Raw genomic sequence first — 22,048 nt, 5'->3', positions numbered from 1 at the left:
GCACAGATTCCTCATTGTAACCCTTTAGCACTGATTTGCTGTCCATAAGTACAGTCATCCCATATATGTAGGGCCCTATCAAAATCACGGTCCATTTTGGTCAATTTCATGGTCAGAGGAGGTTTTTAAAAATTGTAAATTTCATGATTTTGGCTATTTAAATATGAAATTTCATGGTGTTGTAATTGTAAGGGTCCTGACCCAAAAAGGAGTTGTGTGGGTTCACAAGGTTATTATAGTGGGGGTTGTGGTACTGCCTTTCCTTACTTCTAAGTGTTTCTTAACTTCTGCAGTGCTGCTGGCTGCGGTGCTGCCTTTAGAGCTAAGCAGCTCTAAAGGCAGAGCCACCGCCAGCAGCAGCTCAGAAGTAGGGATAGCATGGTATGGTATTGCCACCCTTACTTCTGCGCTGCTGCTGGCAGAGGCACCGCCTTTGGAGCTGGGCACCTGGCCAACAGCCGCTGCCCTCTGGCTGCCCAGCTTTGAAGTAATTGCAGAAGTGAGGGTGGCAATACTGCAAGCCCCCTAAAATAACCTTGTGACCCCCTGCAACTCCCTTTTGGGTCAGTATCCACTATTTGAGAAATGTTGGTCTCTTGTATAGGGTAAAAGCACACAAAAGACCAGACTTCACATGGGGAAAACCAGATTTCATGGTCTGTGATGTTCTTTATGGCTGTGAAGTTGGTAGGGCTTCCATGTATTCTATGCCAGAAATAAGGCTACTTCTCCGACTGGCTCTGTTTTCTAGTCCCAGCTCTCAGGCTGCCTGCTACTCATCTTTTGCTCCACAGTCGGTTCCCAGACTTCTACACCAAGCTCCTGATCAGCTACTGCTTCTGGTTCTTTGCCAGGCTGATCCCTTCTGACCTCAGAATGTTACTTCCTTCTCCTCTACTGTAGGGATTATGGAGCTCTTTATTGGGCGGATGGTAAACTAGGTAACCCAGTGCTTTTTTAAGGTGTGCCTATACTGCAGCTAGGACCATGCTTCCGAGCACAGGTAAACAGACCTAAGCTGGTGTGCTGAAAACAGCAGGGTGGTTAGAGGTAGCATGGGTGGTGGCCTGGGATAGCCACCTGAGTATGTACCAAGTGGGTCAAGGCAGGTTTTTTACTCAGGTGCTTAGATTGAGCTGCCACCCATGCTACTTTCAGCTACACTGCTATTTCCAGCATGCTAGCTTGAGCACAACTAATGTGTTTGTCTACACATGCTGGGAAGAATAGTCCCAGCTGGAATGTGGTGTGGAGTGTTTCCTTCCTGATCATATCATTACAGCTTGGAGGTTGGGGAGGGGTGAAAACAAGCCAGCAGGTTCATTACAGTATAGTTGTAATCTGAAAGTGATGCTTTTTAAAAAGACAAGCATTATGAAGTTTCATTTTATGTGTAAGTGACTTTCACATTAAACTTGCTAAGTTTCAGAATGTGGTAAAATTGCTTATCTATAAGGTATCTGAAAATCAAGTGTCAGCCAAATTCTTCTTGCAATCTTACAGGTATTATTGAGGGCAGTATTTGACTCTGATGCACAAGCAGATTAGAATGCTACTCACTGTCTTCGTTGAATTGGTTTCTCAGTGATAAGAGGAACAAATGTTCATTGCTTTTAGCTCTGTCCCTGAAATGAACAGCTATGACAACACCAGGAGGGTCTGGTCTGATGATAGAGCCACTTTTTAGGTTTTGTTTTGTTGGGGCACTGTATTTACTTTGTGGAGCATTAAACTAGTAAGAGGTCCAAATATTTAATTTGCAGCAAGAATTGTCAGTCCTTCAAATAGTATAGCATGATGCCCAGAAACTTTTATTTTTATCAAGGCTCTTTATGATGGGTGCTGAACAAATATGAAGGAAGACAGTTCTGCCCTGAAGAGCTTATAATCTAAATGAAATTTATTAGCTAAATTTGGGTTTTAGGAGTTGTGATAAATATTTTCATATTTGGTTTTTTATGATTGCTTTTTTTATGTACCAAATATCTGATCTGTGGACTGTTTTCTGTAGTATTTCTTGAATCTAACTAGTGAAAGCGTATGGATCTTAGTGTTTACACAGACTTTTTAGTGCTAAAATTAAGTGCAAAATATTCCATATACTTGAATACTAAACTTAAACTGTAACTTGTGCCCAGAGGGAAGTAAGAAAAAGAATCATGTAATTAATATGCTTGGATGTTGCTACTATGTGCACCTGGTTTTGGATTTTGGTTGGAATAGACTTCTTAAAAATTATTCAGATTGGAGTTCTGTGTTCCAAAATCTCCGTACCTTAATATTTATCATAGTGCCAAGGGGCCTTAGTCATGAACCAGGGCCCCATTGCATTAGGCAACGTACAAACATAGAACAAAAAGATGGTCCCTTCCCCCAAAAGCTTACGAGATAAGACCAACAAATGGATACAGACAGAGGAGTACAAGGAAACAGATAATATTGGTCAGTATGATAGGTTGTGGTCTCAGTACACCAGCAGCTTAACGATTATCAAGTTGTTGTGCAGGTATAACCCTTCTGCCAGGTGGTGTCAGCAGCAACAAGGCCATGTTCAATATCTAGGGGTGCCTCTTAACAATGCAAAACAGAACTGGCTCATGCCCCACCCTGTAATTTGGGAAACCTAAACACCATCGTGGTGCCTCTCTAAGAAGCAGTACTTGCCCATTTGCAAGCACTGAGTCTGTGGATAACAAAAGAAAACTTTTATTAAAAAGGAAAAGGAACCCAGGATTAATTTATGAAAACCCCACAATTGACAAGCATGTGACCATAAGCAAACACCCACACCACAGTATGTTGGGCAGCATCCTTCATTGCAGTTTCCCACCTTGCAATGTGAAAGACTTTGGAATGAATGTCCCTTTAACACAGCACTACCTTTAGTCTCCACTGCATCTGACTGACCATTTGTTCTTGGTCAGCAAAGACTCAGAACAGAGTTTTGTTGACAAAAGTTAAGCTGCTTTAATTAAACCGCTGTTGCATGTCCACGCTATGCTCCTTGTGTCGGCAGAGCACATCCATGCTATCAGCTCTTGCAGCGACAGAGCAGTGTGCTGTGGGTAGCTACACCACTGTGCAACTGGCTGCAGAATGCTTTGCAATGCCTCGTGGAGCAGGTACAGCATCACGTGAAGCAGGTTTCTCAATCTCATTGTTCCATGGGCATCCTACTAGATTTCTGGCTGCTTTTCAACTCAAGTGCGAAGTGGGGGGTGTGTGCATGCGCGCGGGGGGAGACACAGCTCACTACCCGTCCACACTCGCAAGGCACGTAGAGTGCTCTGACTCCGCAGCTACAGCACTGCTGGTACTCCACTGTGGTGAGTGGAATAACGTTTGCTGTGCCTCCGCTGGAGCGCTGTGGTGCCAGTAGGGACAAGGTGTTGCATTGCTGCGCTCTGATCAGCCTCCGGAAACATGCCATAATCCGCTTAAGTCAAGTGGTCACTCTTCTCATTGTTTTGAACTTGCTGTAGGAATACGGATATGCTCTTTAAAGGCTCAGTTTCTGACAGCTGGCATGCTTATCTGCTCCGAGACAAAGCAACCATTACTGTGGAATGCTGTGTGAGTGAGAGAGGGTCTGCTGCTGTCTGAACTTACAAGACAGCATGCTGACATGCTTTCAGCCCCCTGAACCCACTCTCTCCCCCCACATACACACAACACACTCCACCCCCACCATTTGAAAAGCACGTTGCAACCACTTGCATGCTGGGATAGCTACCAGAATGCACTGCTCTCTGTGGCTGTTGCAAGAGCTGTTAATGTGGCCACGCCAGTGCACTTGTAGCTGTCAGTGTGGACAGATTGCAGCACTTTCCCTACTGTGCTCTATGAAGGTGGGTTTAACACAAAGCACTCCACATCTGCAAGTGTGGCCATGCCCTTAGAGAAACTGTGTGTGGTGGGGGAGTGTGTTGGCATGCTGTCTCTAAGTTCACAGCGGTGGGAAGTAACCAGTCCTGAGGCAGGGGGAGTGTGACACCTCCCTCCACATCAGCCACTGCCTCCCTCCCTGGCTCTGTACAGTATAGCAGTTCTGCCCCCCCAGCAGCAGCCATCTGATTGTCTCTGTGTTCCTATTGCCTGGGGAGAGCAGGATTCTGAGTTAGTGATTTCCTGTTTGGCATGCTCAGCTGTCAGAACTTCCCAGAGCTTCGAAATGGGAGGAGGGCATGCCTGCGTAGCTGTATACAATGCAGCCGAGTTCAAAACAGTGAGCAGAGTGGGCTACTGGGGGAAGCCAGTTATGGTGACGTAACAAATGGCAGTGTCTACGCTGCTGCTTTGTCGCTTTAAGTTTGTCGTAGGAAGCTCTATGCCACTTGTTGAGGTGGTTTTATTTTGCCAACAAAATAGAGTTTTGATGACGAAAGTTTCAGAGTAACAGCCGTGTTTGTCTGTATTCGCAAAAAGAAAAGGAGTACTTGTGGTACCTTAGAGACTAACCAATTTATTTGAGCATGAGCTTTCGTGAGCTACAGCTCACTTCATCGGATGCATACCGTGGAAACTGCAGCAGACTTTATATACACACAGAGAATATGAAACAATACCTCCTCCCACCCCACTGTCCTGCTGGTAATGGCCCAACCTGATGATCACTTTAGATAAGCTATTACCAGCAGGACAGTGGGGTGGGAGGAGGTATTGTTTCATATTCTCTGTGTGTATATAAAGTCTGCTGCAGTTTCCACGGTATGCATCCGATGAAGTGAGCTGTAGCTCACGAAAGCTCATGCTCAAATAAATTGGTTAGTCTCTAAGGTGCCACAAGTACTCCTTTTCTGATGACGAAAGTAGCATTGTAATGTGTACACCTCCACTACTTTGTTGGCAAAAGTTGCCTTTTACTGACAAAACTAGTGTAGACACGGCCTCAGAGTTGAGAGGTACATTCATGTGGATTCACCTTCCACTCTGAAATTGTGTATGTGGGGAAACTGAGCTTTGCTGCTGCCGTGTGACTCTGCAACTGGCTTATTGCTGCTGATGTTCAAACAGTTTTTAATTGCTGCTTGCTGGCACTGAAGCCTGGCCTACACCTAAGATATAGGCTGACCTGTTGCTCAGGGCTGTGAAAAGTTGTGTACTCTGAGCACTGTAGGTAGGTTGACCTAGCCCCTGGTGTAGATGTAGGTAGGTGAACAGAAGGATTCTTCTGTTGACCTGGTTGCTGTCTCTTGGAGAGGTAGATAATCTAGCTTGACTGGGGGTTGGGGGGGGAATCCTTCTGTGGCTGTAGGAAATGTCCCCACTAGAGTGTGATGGTAGCTTGGCTGTCGTGCTGTAGCTGTGCCACTGTAGCGTAAACATGCCCGGAGTCTTTTCACATATAAACTTTAACCTTCAAAAGGAAATATCTGTTTCTAACTGAAATCAATGGGACCACTTCCACTCACTTCAGTGGAAGTTGGATTGATTTCAGAGTGCACTTTTGACCAGTCTTCAGCAATTGTCAGTCTGCAGTGTTCATGTGAATTATGAATAATTTCTCAATTGTGCCAACTTTTTTGCTGGAAAAAGCAGAATGACACTTTAATGTTCAGAATGTCTGGAAATTTATGAAGCAATCTTACAGATGAGACTAAATGGCCTCTTTATTTGGATCCAAATGATTTTTTTCTTATTTCTTCGCGATGTAAATATCTCTAATTATGAAGCAACTCAATTAGTGTTGGAGATACTGCAGTGTAAAATCTTGAATCTAAATTAATCTATTTTATAGGAATGATTACTGAACAGATGTTACCTAGAACACCTCATTACAGTTTTGTGGAATTCCATAATTCTTCATGTTATCACTGTTGGCTTGAATTAATACTCTGGTTTATGACATGAAATTTTGTCACTGCATTTTAATGTCTTTCTACACATTCTTTATGAATTTAATTCAAAATTGCCTTTTTATATCTAATTCAAATGAACACACTTGTGTAGTCCTGGAGACTGTTACTACATAGTAACAATCATGTCAGTGTAACTCAACCTTTAATCACTTCTTCCAGACTGCCTTCCAAATAAATGCCTTCGGACAGGGTGGTGTATGTTTCCATTTCAAAACCCTACATTAACTACATGTTAAGGCTGCAAATTAGAAATCAAAGGTAGAAAATGTTGTCAAACTAACAATCATGTTTTTAAAGTACTGTTTCATAAAGTGCTGTAAAAAAGAACATATTGTTGCTCATCAGATCTACCCACTTTAATTGTAGATTATTGCTATTTTTTTTTTTTAACGTCAGAAGGGATTGGCTCATAATCTAGTCTGACCCTGCGCATACTACAGACTATAGGACTTCACTGTATTAATTCCTGTTTCAAGTCCTGGTGAGGAACCTTGTCAATGGCTTTCTGAAAATCTAAGTACACTATATCCACTGGATTCCCCCTTGTCCACGTGCTTGTTGATTGCCTCAAAGAATTTTTGTAGATTGATGAGGCATGATTTCCCTTTACAAAACCATGTTGACTCTTCCATGTTCATCTATGTTCTTTACTGTTCTTTACTACAGTTGCAACCAGTTTACGTGGTACTGAAGTCAGGCTTCTCAGCCTGTAATTGTCAAGATACCCTCTGCAGCCTTTTTAAAAATTTGGTGTCATAGTAGCTATCCTCCAGTCATCTGATATAGAAGCTGATTTAAGTGATAGGTTACATACCACAGTTCTTCAATTTCACATTTGAGTTCCTTCAGGATTGTTGGGTGAATACCATCTAGTCCTGGTGACTTATTACTGTTTAGATATCAGTTTGTTCCAAAACCTCCTCTAATGATAGCTCAATCTGGGACAGTTCTTCAGATTTGTTACCTAAAAAGAATGGTTTAGGTTTGGGAATCTCACTCACATCCTCAGCCGTGAAGACGGATGCAAAGAATTGGTTTAGTTTTTCGCATGGCCTTATCTTCCTTGAGTGCTCCTTTAACATCTTGATTGTCCAGTGGCCTCACTGGTTGTTTAGCAGGCTTCCTGCCTCTGATGTATTTGCAAAAGTTTTTTGCTGTTGTTCAAATTCTTTTTTGGCCTTCCTTAATCATATTTTTATATTTCACTTGCCAGAGTTTATGCTCCTTTCTATTTTCCTCTCTAGGATTTAACTTCCACTTTTTAAAGGATGCCTTTTCGCCTCTAACTGCAAAAAGGCCTCTGACTGCTTTTTATTTTGTTGATTAACTACGGTGGCACTTTTTTGGTTCTCTTACTATGTTTTTTAATTTGGGGTGTGCATTTAGATTGAGCCTTTATTCTGGTGTCTTTAAAAAGTTTCCATGCAGCTTGCAGGGATTTCACTTTTGGCACAGTACCTTCTTAATTTCTGTGTTAACCAATTTCCTCATTTTTGTGTAGTTCCCCTTTCTGAAATTAAATGTTACTGTGGTGGGATGCTTTGGTGTTGCCCCTTCCCCCACCAGGGATGTTAAATTTTACTATGTTATGGTCACTATTACCAAGCAGTTCAGCTATATTCACTTCTTAGACCAGATCCTGTGCTACACTTAGGACTAAATCAATAAATGCCTCTCCTCTTATGGGTTCCGGCACTAGGTGCTCCAAGAAGCAATCATTTAATGTGTCAAGAAATTTTGTCTCTGTATCCCATCCTGAGGTGAGATGTACCCAGTCAATATCAGGACAGTTGAAATCCCCCATTATTATTGAGCTTTTTATTTTTATAGCTTCTCTAATCTCCCTGAGCATTTCACAGTCACTCTCACCATCGTGGTCAGTACCACTATATCCCTACCACTATATTCTTATTTTTCAAGCATGGAATTATTATCCATAGAGATTCCATTGCACAGCTGGGTTCATTCAAGATTCTTTTACTACATTTGACTGTATGCTTTCTTTCACATAGAGTGCCACTCACCCACCAGCACAACCTAGTCTTTCCTTCCAATATATTTTGTACCCTGGTATTGCCATATTCCATTGATTATCCTCATTCTACCAAGTTTGTGTCATGCCTTTTATATCAATATCTTCATTTAGGATGAGGCACTCTAGTTGACTCATCTTATTTAGACTTTTAGCATTTGTATATAAGCACTTAAAAAAATTCACTTTTTAGCTGTCTGCCATTATGTAATGTAATTGAATGGGAATTTTTTTCTTTGACTGTTTTTCTTCAGATCCTAACCAAATTTTATTGTTTTCCATCCTCTCCTCCTTAATAGGGTATAGAGAATCTCCATTAATAGACCCTCCCCTATGGGATGTCTCTGTTGACCTGAATTTATGGGCTAGTTTATTATGGGTCGCCAATGATCTGACCAGAAGATATTTAGGTTCTTGTCCCAATTCAGGCTACAGGGTTAGAAAACTCAAGAGTTCAACGTTGTGAGATGACCCTTGGGTTGTGTGGTAAGGACAATCCTCAGATGGTAAACCTGAGAAGGAGCCAGAATTTACCAATGTACATTGTAATACATCACAATAGCAAGCTTGCAAACTGGCTTTATGGGCTACATTGTCCGAACCACTTGCTCCTCCGCACCTGTCGGCTTTTCCCCAGCTGTTAGTTTAAAAACTGCTTGATGACCTTTTTAATTTTATGTGCCAGGAATCCAGTTCCATTTTGGTTTAGGTGGAGCCAATCCTTCCTGTATAGGCTTCCCCCTTTTCCCAAAGGTTCCCCAGCTCCTAATAAATCTAAACCCTTCCTCCCTACACCATTGTCTTATCAACATGTTGAGACCCTGCAGTTCTGCCTGTCTAACTGGCCCTGTGTGTGGAACTAGAAGCATTTCAGAGAATGCTACCATGGAGGTTCTGGACTTCGATCTCTTACCTAGCAGTCTAAATTTGGCTTCCAGGGCCTCTCTCCTGGTCTCTCCTTGTGTGCTCTTGTGTATCTCATCAATTTTCTATATGAATTAGGAGCTGTCGGCTTCCTTTGTTAAAAATGAATATGTAACAAGTGGGAAACATTTCTATAGTTTTCAGAGTAGCAGCCGTGTTAGTCTGTATCCGCAAAAAGAAAAGGAGGACTTGTGGCACCTTAGAGACTAACCAATTTATTTGAGCACAAACTTTTGTGAGCTACAGCTCACTTCATCGGATGCATTCTATAGTTACGTTCACTTCACCTCTAAGGTAGTTGTGTTTAATCAGTGTGTCCCTCTTTCTTGATTGGGAGAGTTTGGGCACCTAGTAAAGTATTCTTAAAGAATTCCCAGTGATCAATCACATTTTTCTTAAATTGTTTCTCCCAGCTGAATTGGCTCATAATTGTTTTCAGCTTTATGAAATTGGCCCTTTTAAAGCACCAAATATATACTAATTCCTGGTTTGGACTTTATTTTGTGGGCAGATAACAAATGTAAGCAAGTCATGATCGCTTGCACCTAAAGCAAACACTAATTTTTAGTACTGTGATTAAAGAGGAATTCATTTGTTTAGAGTGAGCTCTACTATAGAAATTCCCAATTTTGGACACAACACTTCTTGACTTAAATGGTCATGTATGATTTTTAGCAGTTCCAAGGATATCATGTGCTACCTGTACACAGTTGCCTAGCAAACTGAAGTTCCTAATGTTCATCCAGCTTTTTTCCTACACCTTAGCTCTGTGCTTTAGGAGCTGGTTGTCTTGTTCTCTCGGGTGATTTAGTGGTCTGTAGAAGACCTAGCTAGTGCCCCATCTTGTGCTTTAGCATGTTTTTTCTGAGTTGTCAGTGACTTGGAATGAGTAATGCTAATTTTGACCGAATGCCACTGTCCTGCTTTTGTCCACTTGGTGTTTCCTAAGTAGGTCATAGCCACATTTTTAAACTTCACTCATGTACATCTTTGTACCAGCTTTCAGAATACCAACTAGGTTGAATTTATGCTCATAAATCAGCAGTTCCAGTTCCTCTTGTTTGTTGCTCCAGCTCCTAGCCTTGGTGTATAGGTAACTAAAGAATTTCTTCTCCTCACATCCCTTGGTGCCTTGACTATTTTATTCTCAACATCTTGATTTTTTGTGTGTTAAATGAGTGCTCATTTGTTTCCACTTTTTACCCTCCCCTTTTGTTGGTAGTTCAATGCCTTCCTGTCTAGTTTAGCTAGCCTGATTGGCTCCCCTTTTGATGAGGTGGAAGTCAGCTAAATTGTACATCTCCCTCTCCCCAAAGAATATGGAATAATCTTTTACAAAAACATAGCCCTCTACTTCACATTTCCTACCTAGCTAGTGATTTACTTACAGAATTTTTCGCTTGTGGGACAAGAAGGATCTCAGAAAAGATAACTTGACTATTCCTCTTCTTCAGCTTCTTCAAAGCTCTTTGAAGCAGTCTATAAATCTGAAGTGTCAATCGGGTTAATATAGCCACTACCAATGGATTCTTGCATGCTAACTTGAGAAGCCTAACCAATCTTAGTCACATCTTGTGTCTTGTATGCAGGAAGACAGCATGTTGTCATGCTATCAATTTGTCCCTTGTGGAAATCACCCCCCTTCCCACTTCTTTCTAGCACAGAATCTCTCACAAAAATAGTTTGTGTTCCTCAAATGGCTCGAAATCTCGGTAGCAATGCTTGATTGACTCGTGGGTTGGGATGAGCAGTCATTCTCCAGCGTGAGCCCTGTACAGCTGTCTTTTCTGTTCATTATCCATAGTTGAGAACCTAATAATGATTGGATAATTCTAGCTGTGTGGAATTGGTCCTGGTCTTCTCTGATAGTCACAACCTACCTATCCTCATCGGCTTCCAACTGTGTAGAATGTTGCCTGGTCCTCTTCTTGCCGGTGGTTACAAGCTACTAAGGCTACTCTCTAGTTTCCACTTTTTTTTTTTTTTAAATTCCTTTGTAATTCGGAGACATGACTTTGCTTGGTTCTGGTGCAGTGATGCTTTGTGAAACTCTCCAAATGCTCTTCGCTCCCTGATGCTCAAGAGCATAAGTATTTGTTCTTCCAAACCACAAGTCTTTTCTTTCATCACAGCCACCAACTTGCACTTCATCCAGAGAAAGTCCTTTTTGGCTTCAGGCAAGGAAGCAAACAGGTCACAAACCGTTATTATATTTGCTTTTCCTTCTTTTGAGAGAAGGAATTGGCAGAATGGTGGTGCAGAATGGTGGCACATATTGTAACCCACCTCCTCAACGGAAATGTGTCATAATTGTTGTGGTCCACCTGTCTTGTAGAAATCTAGCTGCAGACCCTGTATAGCAGGAGCTCAGAAGCAAGTCCTGCATGGGCTCTGAGCAATAGGCTCTACCATACAATAGCGGGATCTGAGTAAGTAGCAGGACTGTCTTACTGGGGTTGCCAGAAATAATGGTGCAAGTATCCTAGGCACAATGAGTTGCAATAGCTAACACAAAGATCAGCACACCATTTTCAAATCCAGTTCCCTACTGCCTGGCTTGCCCTCTAGCCTTCTGCTCACTTTCAGCCTATCTTTCTTCTGAGTCTGGTCTGCAGTCCTACCACAAACTCAAGATATTACTTCCTTTTCCTGTACTTCAGGCGTTATGAATCTTTTTACTGGCTGGTAGTTGAACTGAGTAACACTGCTCTCCACCTTCTGGATCCATTTTCTCTAGCTCAGCTGATGTGGTCTGAGGGAGATGCCCCAAATGCCAATATATTGTGATAAACCTGCTGGCTCTGTAGTGGATATAGCATAATAGCTTCAACTGTTGAAGATGGAATAAAATGCAATCACAAGACTTTAAACTGTCTTAGGATTTAGGGGCAGAGCTAAGGTATCCTTAACAGCCTTAACTTTGTATTTGCAGCTTTAACTTAAATGACCTAGATTATTAATATAAAAGTTATGGCTTTAAACTGTTGCATGTTGAATTTTTCATTTACTGATATATGAACTTAACTCTTTAATCCAGTTTTTGGCCTGGGTACTTCCATTTTTTTTTTGAGGTATGTAAGATTTACTTTTATGTCTATTACTATTTTTCTAACAATGAAATACAGTAATACTTTTGTCCAAATGAGAAATATAAGCCAGTGTGGCCCTGATCCCCAGAGGTATTTAGGTCTGACTCCCTTTGGGAGTTAGCCTAAATAGCTCTAATGCTCTTGGGCTTCTTAACAGCGCTACAGGTTATTTGGGTACTTATCCTCTCAATCTTTTGATAACAATTAAGGTGGAGATTGGGCCTGAAGTGGCCGAAACAGTACCTAAAATATCAGAGGCTTCTGGGTTGCTCAAATGGTTATCAGTAAAGGCACTTCACGTCCTTCAGTGTCAGAGATGACATCTCATTGACTGGTTCATGAGATTGCTTAGGCTTGTGACTAGCCACCTTATTTTTCAGTCAATTCCTATTGTTTGGGCTGACATGAACTCCTTGGACATTGAGAATTTACTGTGGTAATAGCACTCTGCAGGCAAGAGAGCATATATGGGATCCCATGTCTTCTCTTGGCAAACTATCTTCATTAAGAAACCACAATCCTTGCTTATCTCTGGGGTCTTGAGGCTAATGTTGAGTCAAAGACAAACTTTCTGATCTCTTCCTGGAGATTCGCTCATCTCCATGTGACAAGGAAAAGAGAAGCGTTTCTGTTAAGAGAATTGGCAAACTTGGAACTTGACTTTGTCTTCTAAGTCAACATCAATGTTGGGTCTAGAACTGCATGTCTCTGGGTTACCAGGATTTCTGCAAAGATCTGATTTCCAGGGACCAAATCTGTTCCCTGACCCTGAAAATTTCATGTCTTGGGTCTGGCTACCAATGGATAATCTGGAATTGACCCAACCAAGAAGGTTTGTTTTGAGTTAGTCTGAGAACAGGTCAGACAAACAACTCTGGCTCCTGGAAAATGAGTCATCTTAGACTTCTTAATTTTTTAGGCATATTGTTTGCACATTCAGAAAAATGGATGCCCCTCGCAAAAATTTTGACTTGAATGGTCTCCAAATCCTGACTTGCAGACTTGTGTATCTAGCTACAACCACTACATTCCCAGGTCAGCGAAACCGAAACTCAGCTGTAAAACTCAGTGTTCAGGAGAAATTCACAATCTGCGACTATGGTAAGCAGTCTGTCTATGCTTCTCTTCCCCTAATTTGGAAGATTTCAAAGACAGTGAGCAGCTATCCTCTGTTTAATTTATCCAGAAGTAGCTGTGAAGGATCTACTGAAGGTGCGAAAAGGTCAAAGGTGTTCTTCCCCACAAGATGACTCGTACTTGATTCCTTTCTCCCTTCCCCCTTAATGTTGGGGGCTTGCTTGCAAAAAGCTGATGGCTCTTTAAAATGTAGTTTCTGACATCTTGAATACTTTTGTATTTTAAGTAGTATAAGAATTTGGTGTATTTTCACTTTTTTTTGTTTAAGTGCCGAGCCTGAAAATTGTTGGTCTTAGGCCTCTCTAGGCTGGGTGAGCAAAGTGTCTGTTAGCTTCCTTAATATCTAGCTCTCTGAAAAGTTAAGTATCTGCAGTCTTCACTAAAGTCTACAGTTCTGGTGAACTGCTGGTGAACATTCATCTGTTTGTCAAACCCTTTTATTCAAGATATTTTATTTATTCTTTTGTCCAATCCCTTTAAACATTCCCTAATGGGAAGTTGTTTCTGGTAGCCATTATTAAGGTTAAATTTTTGTCATGGATATTTTTAGTAGAAGTCACGGAAAGGTCATGTGCAATAAACACATTCGCAGAAGCCTGTGACCTGTCCCTGACTTTTACTAAAAATATCCGTGAAATCCGCTGGCAGGCAGGGACGGTTTGTTTACCTGCAGCGTGCGCAGGTTCAGTTGATTGCAGCTCCCACTGGCCGCGGTTCACCGCTGTGGGAAGTGGCGGCCAGCACTTCCCTCGGCCCACTCCGCTTCCCGCAGCCACCATTGGCCTGGAACAGCGAACCGTGGCCAGTGGAGCTGCGATTGGTGGAACCTGCGGATGCTGCAGGTAAACAAACCGTCCTGGCCCGCAGCGGATTTCCCTGATGGGCTGTATCCCAAAGGTTGCCAATGCCTGATGTAAGCTGTACTAACACTGAGCATGTGGGAGGCTATACCTTCTTTCAGTATGCATCCTTGTGTGTACACAGTGGCAACTCTCTACATACTAAGCATGTGGCATCAGTTGGTCCTTTGCGTTGCTACTGAGCAGTGTGCATTTTGGAAATTTTTTTTGCTCTGTATTGTGGATGCAAAGCGGACGCCAGGTGGGTTCAACTTTTTAAAAAATCCCGTGTTTGCACTGTTTCCACCACAATGTTTCCTCGTGCCACTTTCAAATAGCAGCTTGCCAACATGGATCCAACAATGCTCCGCACCACCATGTTGGCAACCGTGAATATGCAGAGTCTGCTTGGGCTGTATTTCAGTGCTCAAAATGAGAGAAAATTGGTTTTGGATTTTGTCTGACACACCACCAACCAGATGATATACTATCAGCTGCAGTTTCTCCAACAGCTTCAACAGTGGTGGAGGAAGCAGTAGAAGGACAAGGGAAAAGAGGCAGAGGCATAGCAGCTGATACTAGTGACACAGTTCCTGGAGCAATTCCAGATTATGCAGCACTGTTTCTGGGCTTGGTAAACTAGCATTGATTGGTGGAAAAGGATCATTTAGCAGACTTGACCAGTAGTGGAGAGAGAATTTCAGGATGGGGAAGGCAACCCTTCTTGAGAACTAGCCTGCAGCAGCCTACCAACATGTGGTGCCCCATTTCAATGGATAAGTGAGTTGCCATTGCTGTTTGGAAGCTCGCCACCATCAAATACTACGGGTCTGTAGCCAACCGATTTGGTGAGGTCGACTTTTGGGGCCATGATTGTGCAGGTTTGTGAAGGCATGGTAAAAGTACTCATGCATTGGGATATAAAGGTTGGTAATGTTTAGGATGATATTGGTGACTTCGCAGGCATGGAGTTCCCATACGGCATTGGGACAAATGAAGGGACCCCCTATGTACCTAATCTCCTCCCTTCCCTGCCTCCTGTTCTAGTCTCTCAATTTATAAACAAGGGGTAGTTCTCCATGATGCTCTGAGGGTGGGCTGGCTGACCATGTGGCAGCATAAATGAACATAAATGAAGGATAGTCTGGAAGAATCCATGTTAGGAGTCTGCTAGGATCAGCACTTGGTTCTGTTTACTTTAATGGATAAAGGACGGTTTACCTCCAGGATCATTATGGACACGAATGGTGTGGACATTGCTCTGGTTATTTGGGAGACCAAGCTTAGTCTCTGCTTTCCTGGATAATGAAGCTGTTCACAGGCTGCTTGGACAGAAGAAAGGAACTGTTGACTGTGATTCTGCAACGGCTAAGGCAGTAGTAGTTAGATTGTGTGTGTGTGGCCGCTTTGCAAGGAAGGCGGAACTGTCTGTGGAATAGGTTAGAGTCTACAGGGGAAAAAAATGTGCCCAAGATTAGAGCTGCATGCCGCCTTTTGCACAAGATTTGTAAGAATAAGGGAAAAAGCTTTAATGATGAGAGGTGGAGAAAGTTGGGCAGAGGTGCAGAAACTTGCTCAGCAGTTCAAGCAGTTAGCTAGGCTCCAGTAGAAAATGGAAACTGTCAGGGCAATATTGTCAGGTATGTCTAAAGCTCTTACTTCTGAATATCAGACCTTATTGTACCCAGTTGTCCTCATTTCATCCTCAATATTTGCTATCATCCCACTGTAAGTTTACTTAGAGATTTTCATAAATGTTGATCATTGGCCTAACTTCTCTCCCATTGAAGTCCCGTGATAGAACTTTTGTTGATTTCAGTGAGGGCAGAGTAAGGACAATGCTGAACACTTAATATTTTTCCCATAAATATTCCTTCTCTTACACCCCTGCATTTAGGTCATTGCTTGGTTAGACCCCTTGTGTGTTTGGTGGCAGCCGTATTATGGGGTAACATTTTATTTTCTCAGCTGTTAAATGTTGTCACATCTTTGGGAGGGTGTCTGTACTAGTGTTTTCCCAACTGCCCTAAAGGACAAGAGACCTCAGCAAGTAGACATGATATATTAAGCAGCTAACACCTTTCCTTTCAATTTGAGAATTTCTCAACTATGGTTTAGAATAGGGCTGTCAAAGATGAAAAAAATCACAATTGTGAGATTAAAAAAGTGAGAGTTACAGTTTAGTGGCACTTAAAAGAATGCCAAATTAAATTATAAATATTTTTGGATGCTTTTCTGCATTTTCAAATATACTGATTTCAGTTATAACACAGAATACAAAGTATACAGTGATCGCTTTATTTGACAAATATTTTCACAGTAAAAAGTAAACAAATATTATTTTTCAATTCACCTTATTCAAGTACTGTAGTGCTGTCTCTTTATTGTGTAAAACTTGAGTCTCCAAGTCGAAGCATGAAGAGGCATATGAATATTTAGCACACCTAGCTCGTAAATACCTTGCAACAATGGCTGCAACAACGGCTACAACAGTGTCATGTGAATGCCTGTTCTCACTTTCAGATGACATTATAAATAAGAGCCGAGCAGCCATTATTTCCTATAAATATAAACAAGTTTGTTTGTCTTAGTGATTTGGCTGAAAAAGAAGTAGGACTGAGTGGACTTGTATGAGGTGAACTGAAAAATACTATTTCTTTTGTTTATCTTTCTTACAGTGCAAATATTTGTGTTAAATAATACAAGTGAGCATTGCACACTTCGTATTCTGTTGTAATTTAAATCAATATATTTGAAAATGTAGAATAAGGGCCAAAAATATTTAATTGTTTGACAGTGCAATTTTAAATTGTGATGAATTGTGACTGTTTTTTAAACTAGTTAATTTGTTTTGGGTTAATCGCATGCATTTGCTGCAGTTGACAGCCGTAGTTTAGAACCAAAAGACACTTTTGTATTGGTTACCCCCCTGCCTGATTTAGTGGGAGGTGTTCTAGGGTTCACTTATCACAGGTCAACAGGTAAAATTTGAATTGTTTTAGGCTGTACTTGCATGGTATTGCCTTATTTTCCATTCAGTCAAGTAAGAGTCCAGTAACTATACAATTTTGTTACACATTGGGAAATGTAAATAGTTGTCTCTCAGATTTGCTGTCAATTGTAAGTAAGCAGTAACACCAAGAAACTCCCTCCGCCCCAAACCCATAGAAGTAGTACTAACTTCTAAGGCAATTTCTTGTGAGTTAGTAATTTCAGATTAGTTTATTAGAGTAGCCTTAAGGATTCAATCACATTGAACTTTTGCTGTTTTTGTAGATTTTTAAAATCCTCTTAAAGTAAAATAGCTGTTACAAAGTAAGGTAATGACATGACTGTTTTTTTTCCCCCTTAATTTACAGCATTTAAATATCAAGACACTGACAGATGATATGGTAAGACTAAGAGTTTTTTGCTTCTCCTGTGCTCGGTGACTAACCCAATATCTTCCACATTAGCTTGGCTTCTCTGCTAGACAGTGTCTGCATTAAAAACAGTTTTTTATGCTGCCAGTTCGAATGAAATGCTAAAATATAACTGATAAAATCTGGCTAAATTGGAAAAATAGGTTACTGGTCTATGATATGTCTGGATCAGTGTTGCCCAAACTTGGGACACCGCTTGTTCAGGGAAAGCCCCTGGCGGGCCGGGCCGCTTTGTTTACCTGCTGCGTCCGCAGGTTTGGCTGGTAAGTGGCTTCCACTTACCGCGGTTCGCTGTGCCCGGCCAACGGGGGCTGCGGGAAATGGCCCGGGCCGAGGGATGTGCTGGCCACTGCTTCCTGCCACCGCTTCCCTGTTGGCTGGGCACAGCGAACCGCTGCCAGTGGGAGCCGCGATCGGCCAAACCTGCGGACGCGGCAGGTAAACAAAGCAGTCTGGCTCGCCAGGGGCTTTCCCTGCACAAGCAGCGTCCCAAATTTGGGAAACACTGGTCTACATGCGTCCAGTAAAAATGTCAGTATTGGTCATTCATTTTTGAAATGGTTGTACTTTGTACCAGTTGCTGCTTCATCATAGGGCAACTGGTATAACTGTTTGAGGCAAACCACATGAGTGTTGTAATCACGTTTAAGGCATGCAAAAATTGGGTTAATCTGCTGCGGCTGCATGGCTTGCTAAAATAGTGTTTAATACTAGCTTGTGCTTTTTTTTTTTTTTTATAAAACCCCTGTGATGGCGTGCTCCACTCACCGCTAAGATGGTGTCCCCTCCTACTAGTTCTGGGGAATAGCTTGCAAGGTTGACACCTGTTCCCGTGGTTGCATGTCATCCCTCCACCTCTCTATGTAGGTCTGCAGCACCTCTCGCTCTGCAAGCTGCTGCTGCCTCTTCATGACTCTTCCTCTGGCCAGGTCACCAAATGGTTTCACCTGCTGGGATTGGAAAGTGTTTTCCACAAACAAGCTCAGGCAGCCTCCTATTCACTGTCTCGTAGTCCCTCAGTGGTTGGTTGGGGAACCCAGGCCTGCCCTCTACTCCAGGTTTCGGATCAGGGACCCTCCAGCCTGCAGTCAAGGTCTGTTCCCTCTTAGACCTTAGGGCCTTCCCATGATCCTGTCCTACCTCCCTTCTCCCAGGGAGTGACTACAGACTTGCCCAGCAGCCCCTTTCTGCTGCCAATTTCCTGCCTTTATAGCCCAACCCAGCTCATTCCTTCTCAGCTGGGCTCCCTCCCTCAGTCAGGGGATTACTTAGTCACTGGATACCTCTCACCTATGGCCTGTTGGGTTAATTAGCCCTCTTCTTTGTCTTCAGTAACCCTTTCAGGGCAAATGTGTGGTGAACACCTTTTCCTACCTCCTTCAAAACAGTATACGATATAATTTATGTTCTGAAACTAGCTTAGCCTTTGTCACTTAAACTTGTTGGTTTGTGTGTCTAAATAGAGTCGTAACATGAAATACTTTGTGATGACTTCTCATAGTTATGAGATACTGCAGTTCATTCTCAAACAATGAACATCAGTGTCATCTTTTATGGTTAGAACAGACTTCCTTTTTTAAAAATGAGAACAGTAAGTTTACACATCTTAGACTTCACTTTCTAGTGTAGACATGGTCCATTTTGTGTAAGTTGACATTGAGCCTTGGAATTAAGTAAGTCAATCTTGCATGTGCGCCCTACACTTATTGTCTTGGTGAAGTGTGTCCTCGCTAGCAGCGCTTGCATCGATGCACAGAGCAAATAGTTTAATGGGATTTTGGGTAGGGTTTGCAATGCCTTGTGGGACCAAAACGTTGTCGTGGTTGGTAATGAGTTCTGTCTCCTATGATGCACTTTCCCTCCCTCCCTTCCCATATCTCTGCAGCAAACTAAACAAGGTTTTTTTGCACCTTTTTTTGGAAGCCTGGCTTAGCTGCTCATACATCATAGCCCGAGCAACATGGACCCTGCTCAACTGCGTGCACTTTTGTTAACATTACAAACACCTCATCCCTTAATCTGCAGTATTTCTGAAGCTGAGACAGGAGCTGCCACGTGGAACATTGCAGTGTCATACAAGGAGCCCTGCTGCAAGCCATAGAGCAAAACGGTTTGCAGTTGCTGGTGGCAGTCGCACATCAGGTGAACACGGTTGAGTGCTGTATCTGGTCCAGGGAAACAAGCATTGACTGGGATCCCATGGTTGTGCAGCTATGGGATGACTAACAGTGGCTGCAGAATTTTCAAATGTGGAAGACACTTTCCAGGAACTTTTTGTCGCAGAGCTTTCCCCAACCCTGAAGTGCAGCAGTACTAAAACGAGAGTTGCTTTGACGGTGGAGAAGCGAGTGGCAATTGCTCCATGGAAGTTTGCAATGCCAGACTGTTACTGGTCAGTGGGGAATCAATTCAGAGTTGGTAAATGCACTGTGGAACTTGTGATCCAAGTTTTCAGGGGCATTAATCGACTTCTGCTAAGAAGGGCAGTGACTCTGGGAAATGTGCAGGACAGTGGATGGTTTTGCTGCGATGGGATTCCCTAACTGTACTGGGGCAATAGATGGCATGCATATCCCTATTTTGGCACCAGATCACCTGGCCAAAGAGTACATAAGCTGAAAGAGATACTTTTCAATGGTGTTGCAAGAGCTGGTGGATCACGGGGCGTTTCACCGACATCAGTGTTGGATGGTCAGGAAAGATGTGTGACGTGCGCATCTTCAGGAATGCAGGTCTGTTCAGAAAGCTGAAAGCAGGAACTTTCTTTCCAGACCACAAAAAACTATTGATGTTGAAACCCCAATTGTGATCCTGGAGGACCCAGCCTATCCTTTGCTCCCATGGCTCATGAAGCCATACACCGCAGTAAGGACAGCAGTAAGGAGCGGTTCAACAATAGGAGGAGCAAGTGCAGAATGGTGGTGGAATGTGCCTTTGGATGATTAAAAGGTCGCTCGCGCTGTTGGCTTAGTAGGTTAGACCTCAGAGAAAGCAATATCCACATAGTTATTGCTGCCTTCTGTGTGCTGTACAATACCTGTGAAATAAGAGAGAAGTTTTTTCCCCAGGGTGGGGGATTGCGGCCAGTTGCTTGGCAGCTGATTTTAAGCAGCCAGACACCAGGGTAATAAGAGCCAGCTGTACATCTCTGAGGCTTTGAAAACGCATTTCAGCAATGAGTCACAGTAATGTGTGACGCTTATCTGCGTTGTTCCTTCCCAAACCAACCCCCTCCATTCCTTTTTTCCTTGAAAAATCCCCCCCCGCCCCTAAACAAGCACCATGTGTTGAATAAATAAAGAGCATATTTTTTTTGATCTGTTTGCTTGGCTGCAAGGAGTCTAGCATTGAGTTGCCTTTCTTGAAGCTTAACCAGATGCCCTAACATGTCTGATAGACCCTTCATAATGTGTAGCATCTCATCCTGTGTGGCACACTCCTGCTCCTGGGATGCTCTTCTGCTGTCCACGGAGATTTTCTCTTCCCAAGAAACTAATAATGTTAGGAGTTAATCCTTGGCTGTCCCAGAGGTGTCGATTATCTCAGTGAACATGTCATCCCTAGTCATCTTTTTCTGCTTTCTAATACTCTCAAAGATTCATCTGAACTAAACAAATTTCTTCTCTGTGGAATGAAAAACATCCTTGTAAGGAACTACAGAGAAGCTTCCAGAATTTCTCAGAATATATTTAACAAGCAGTCTTTCCAGCCAGCTTGTCCACCAACTATAATGATGGGGAAATGTTTCTGCAACTTTGCAGAGCAGATGCCAATATAGATATCTGACGCAAGATACCGTAAGCCTGCCAGTTTAGTGGGGAAGCTAAATATGTTCTATCTCAAATTGCTTCCACTCCAACAATGTCATACGAAAAGTGTACCCTTACAGAATTTTAAGAGACTTTCTCTTTTCTAGTGCTGGCAAACTTAAATTTAAAAATAATAAAAGTTCACGTGGTGGGCCTGGGACTAAAACTGCTCAGAACATCATTCAGGAATTTTGTCTAGGTTCTTTGTGGTCCCTGGAAAGATAGCAAATGAGGATTGATAGTTCCTTCTATTAAGAAAACAAGGATCTAAGATACTATATATATATTCTAGAAATGGCTGCATTTGATCTTATGCTCCACAGTTCTTCGAGTGCTTGCTCCTGTCAATTCCATTCTAGGTGTGTGCGAGCCCATGTGCACAGTTATCGGAGATTTTTGCCATAGCGGTATCCGTAGTGTTGGCTGTAGCACCCCCTTGAGTGCCACACTCATGTGTTGGTCGGAGTGCCTGGCTGTGCTTCGCAAGAGTGTTAGTGGTTATGACAGTCCATTGTTCTGTTTTCTTTGTTAGTTGATAGTTACTTAATTAGGGCTAGTCTACATTGGCAAGGCTAAAGCGCTGCTGCGGCAGCGCTTTAATGTGCCTTGTGTGGTCATGGCGCAGCCCTGGGAGAAAGCTCTCCCAGCATTCTAAAAAAATCACCTCCACGAGGGGCGTAGCTACTAGCACTGGGAGCGTGCACTGTCTACACTGGCACTTTACAGCGCTGCAACTTGCTGCGCACAGGGGTGTGTGTTTTCACACCCCTGAGCGAGAAAGTTGCAGCACTGTAAATTGCCATTGTAGACAAGCCCGTAGACATTTAAGTTAACTGTTAAAGTAGTAGTTTACTACCGGCTGGGACTTTGCCTCGGAGTTGGTCATGCCCCGTTCCCCAGGCTTTAAGCCATGTTGATCATGCAGCCAGCTAATGCCT

General features: G+C 42.7%; 1 protein-coding gene across 5 annotated transcripts in view; it reads left to right on the top strand.

The window, feature by feature from the left end:
- Positions 1 to 22,048, top strand: part of DIAPH3 (diaphanous related formin 3) — a 530,405-nt gene that overhangs the window by 5,256 nt on the left and 503,101 nt on the right. For 4 of the 5 annotated variants that reach the window (XM_048851760.2, XM_075128870.1, XM_075128864.1 and 1 more), the window contains exon 2: positions 17,239 to 17,271. The exons of the other annotated variant lie outside the window; for it this stretch is intronic. In XM_048851760.2, coding sequence (XP_048707717.1) covers positions 17,239 to 17,271 — 33 coding nt within the window. The remainder of the gene's footprint in view (positions 1 to 17,238; positions 17,272 to 22,048) is intronic. 5 annotated transcript variants of the gene reach the window in all.

The sequence above is a fragment of the Caretta caretta genome, chromosome 1, assembly GCF_965140235.1.
Source record: "Caretta caretta isolate rCarCar2 chromosome 1, rCarCar1.hap1, whole genome shotgun sequence".
NCBI lineage: Eukaryota > Metazoa > Chordata > Testudines > Cheloniidae > Caretta > Caretta caretta.
The sequence above is the reverse complement of the archived record's forward strand: the minus strand, read 5'-3'. Positions and strand labels throughout refer to the sequence as shown.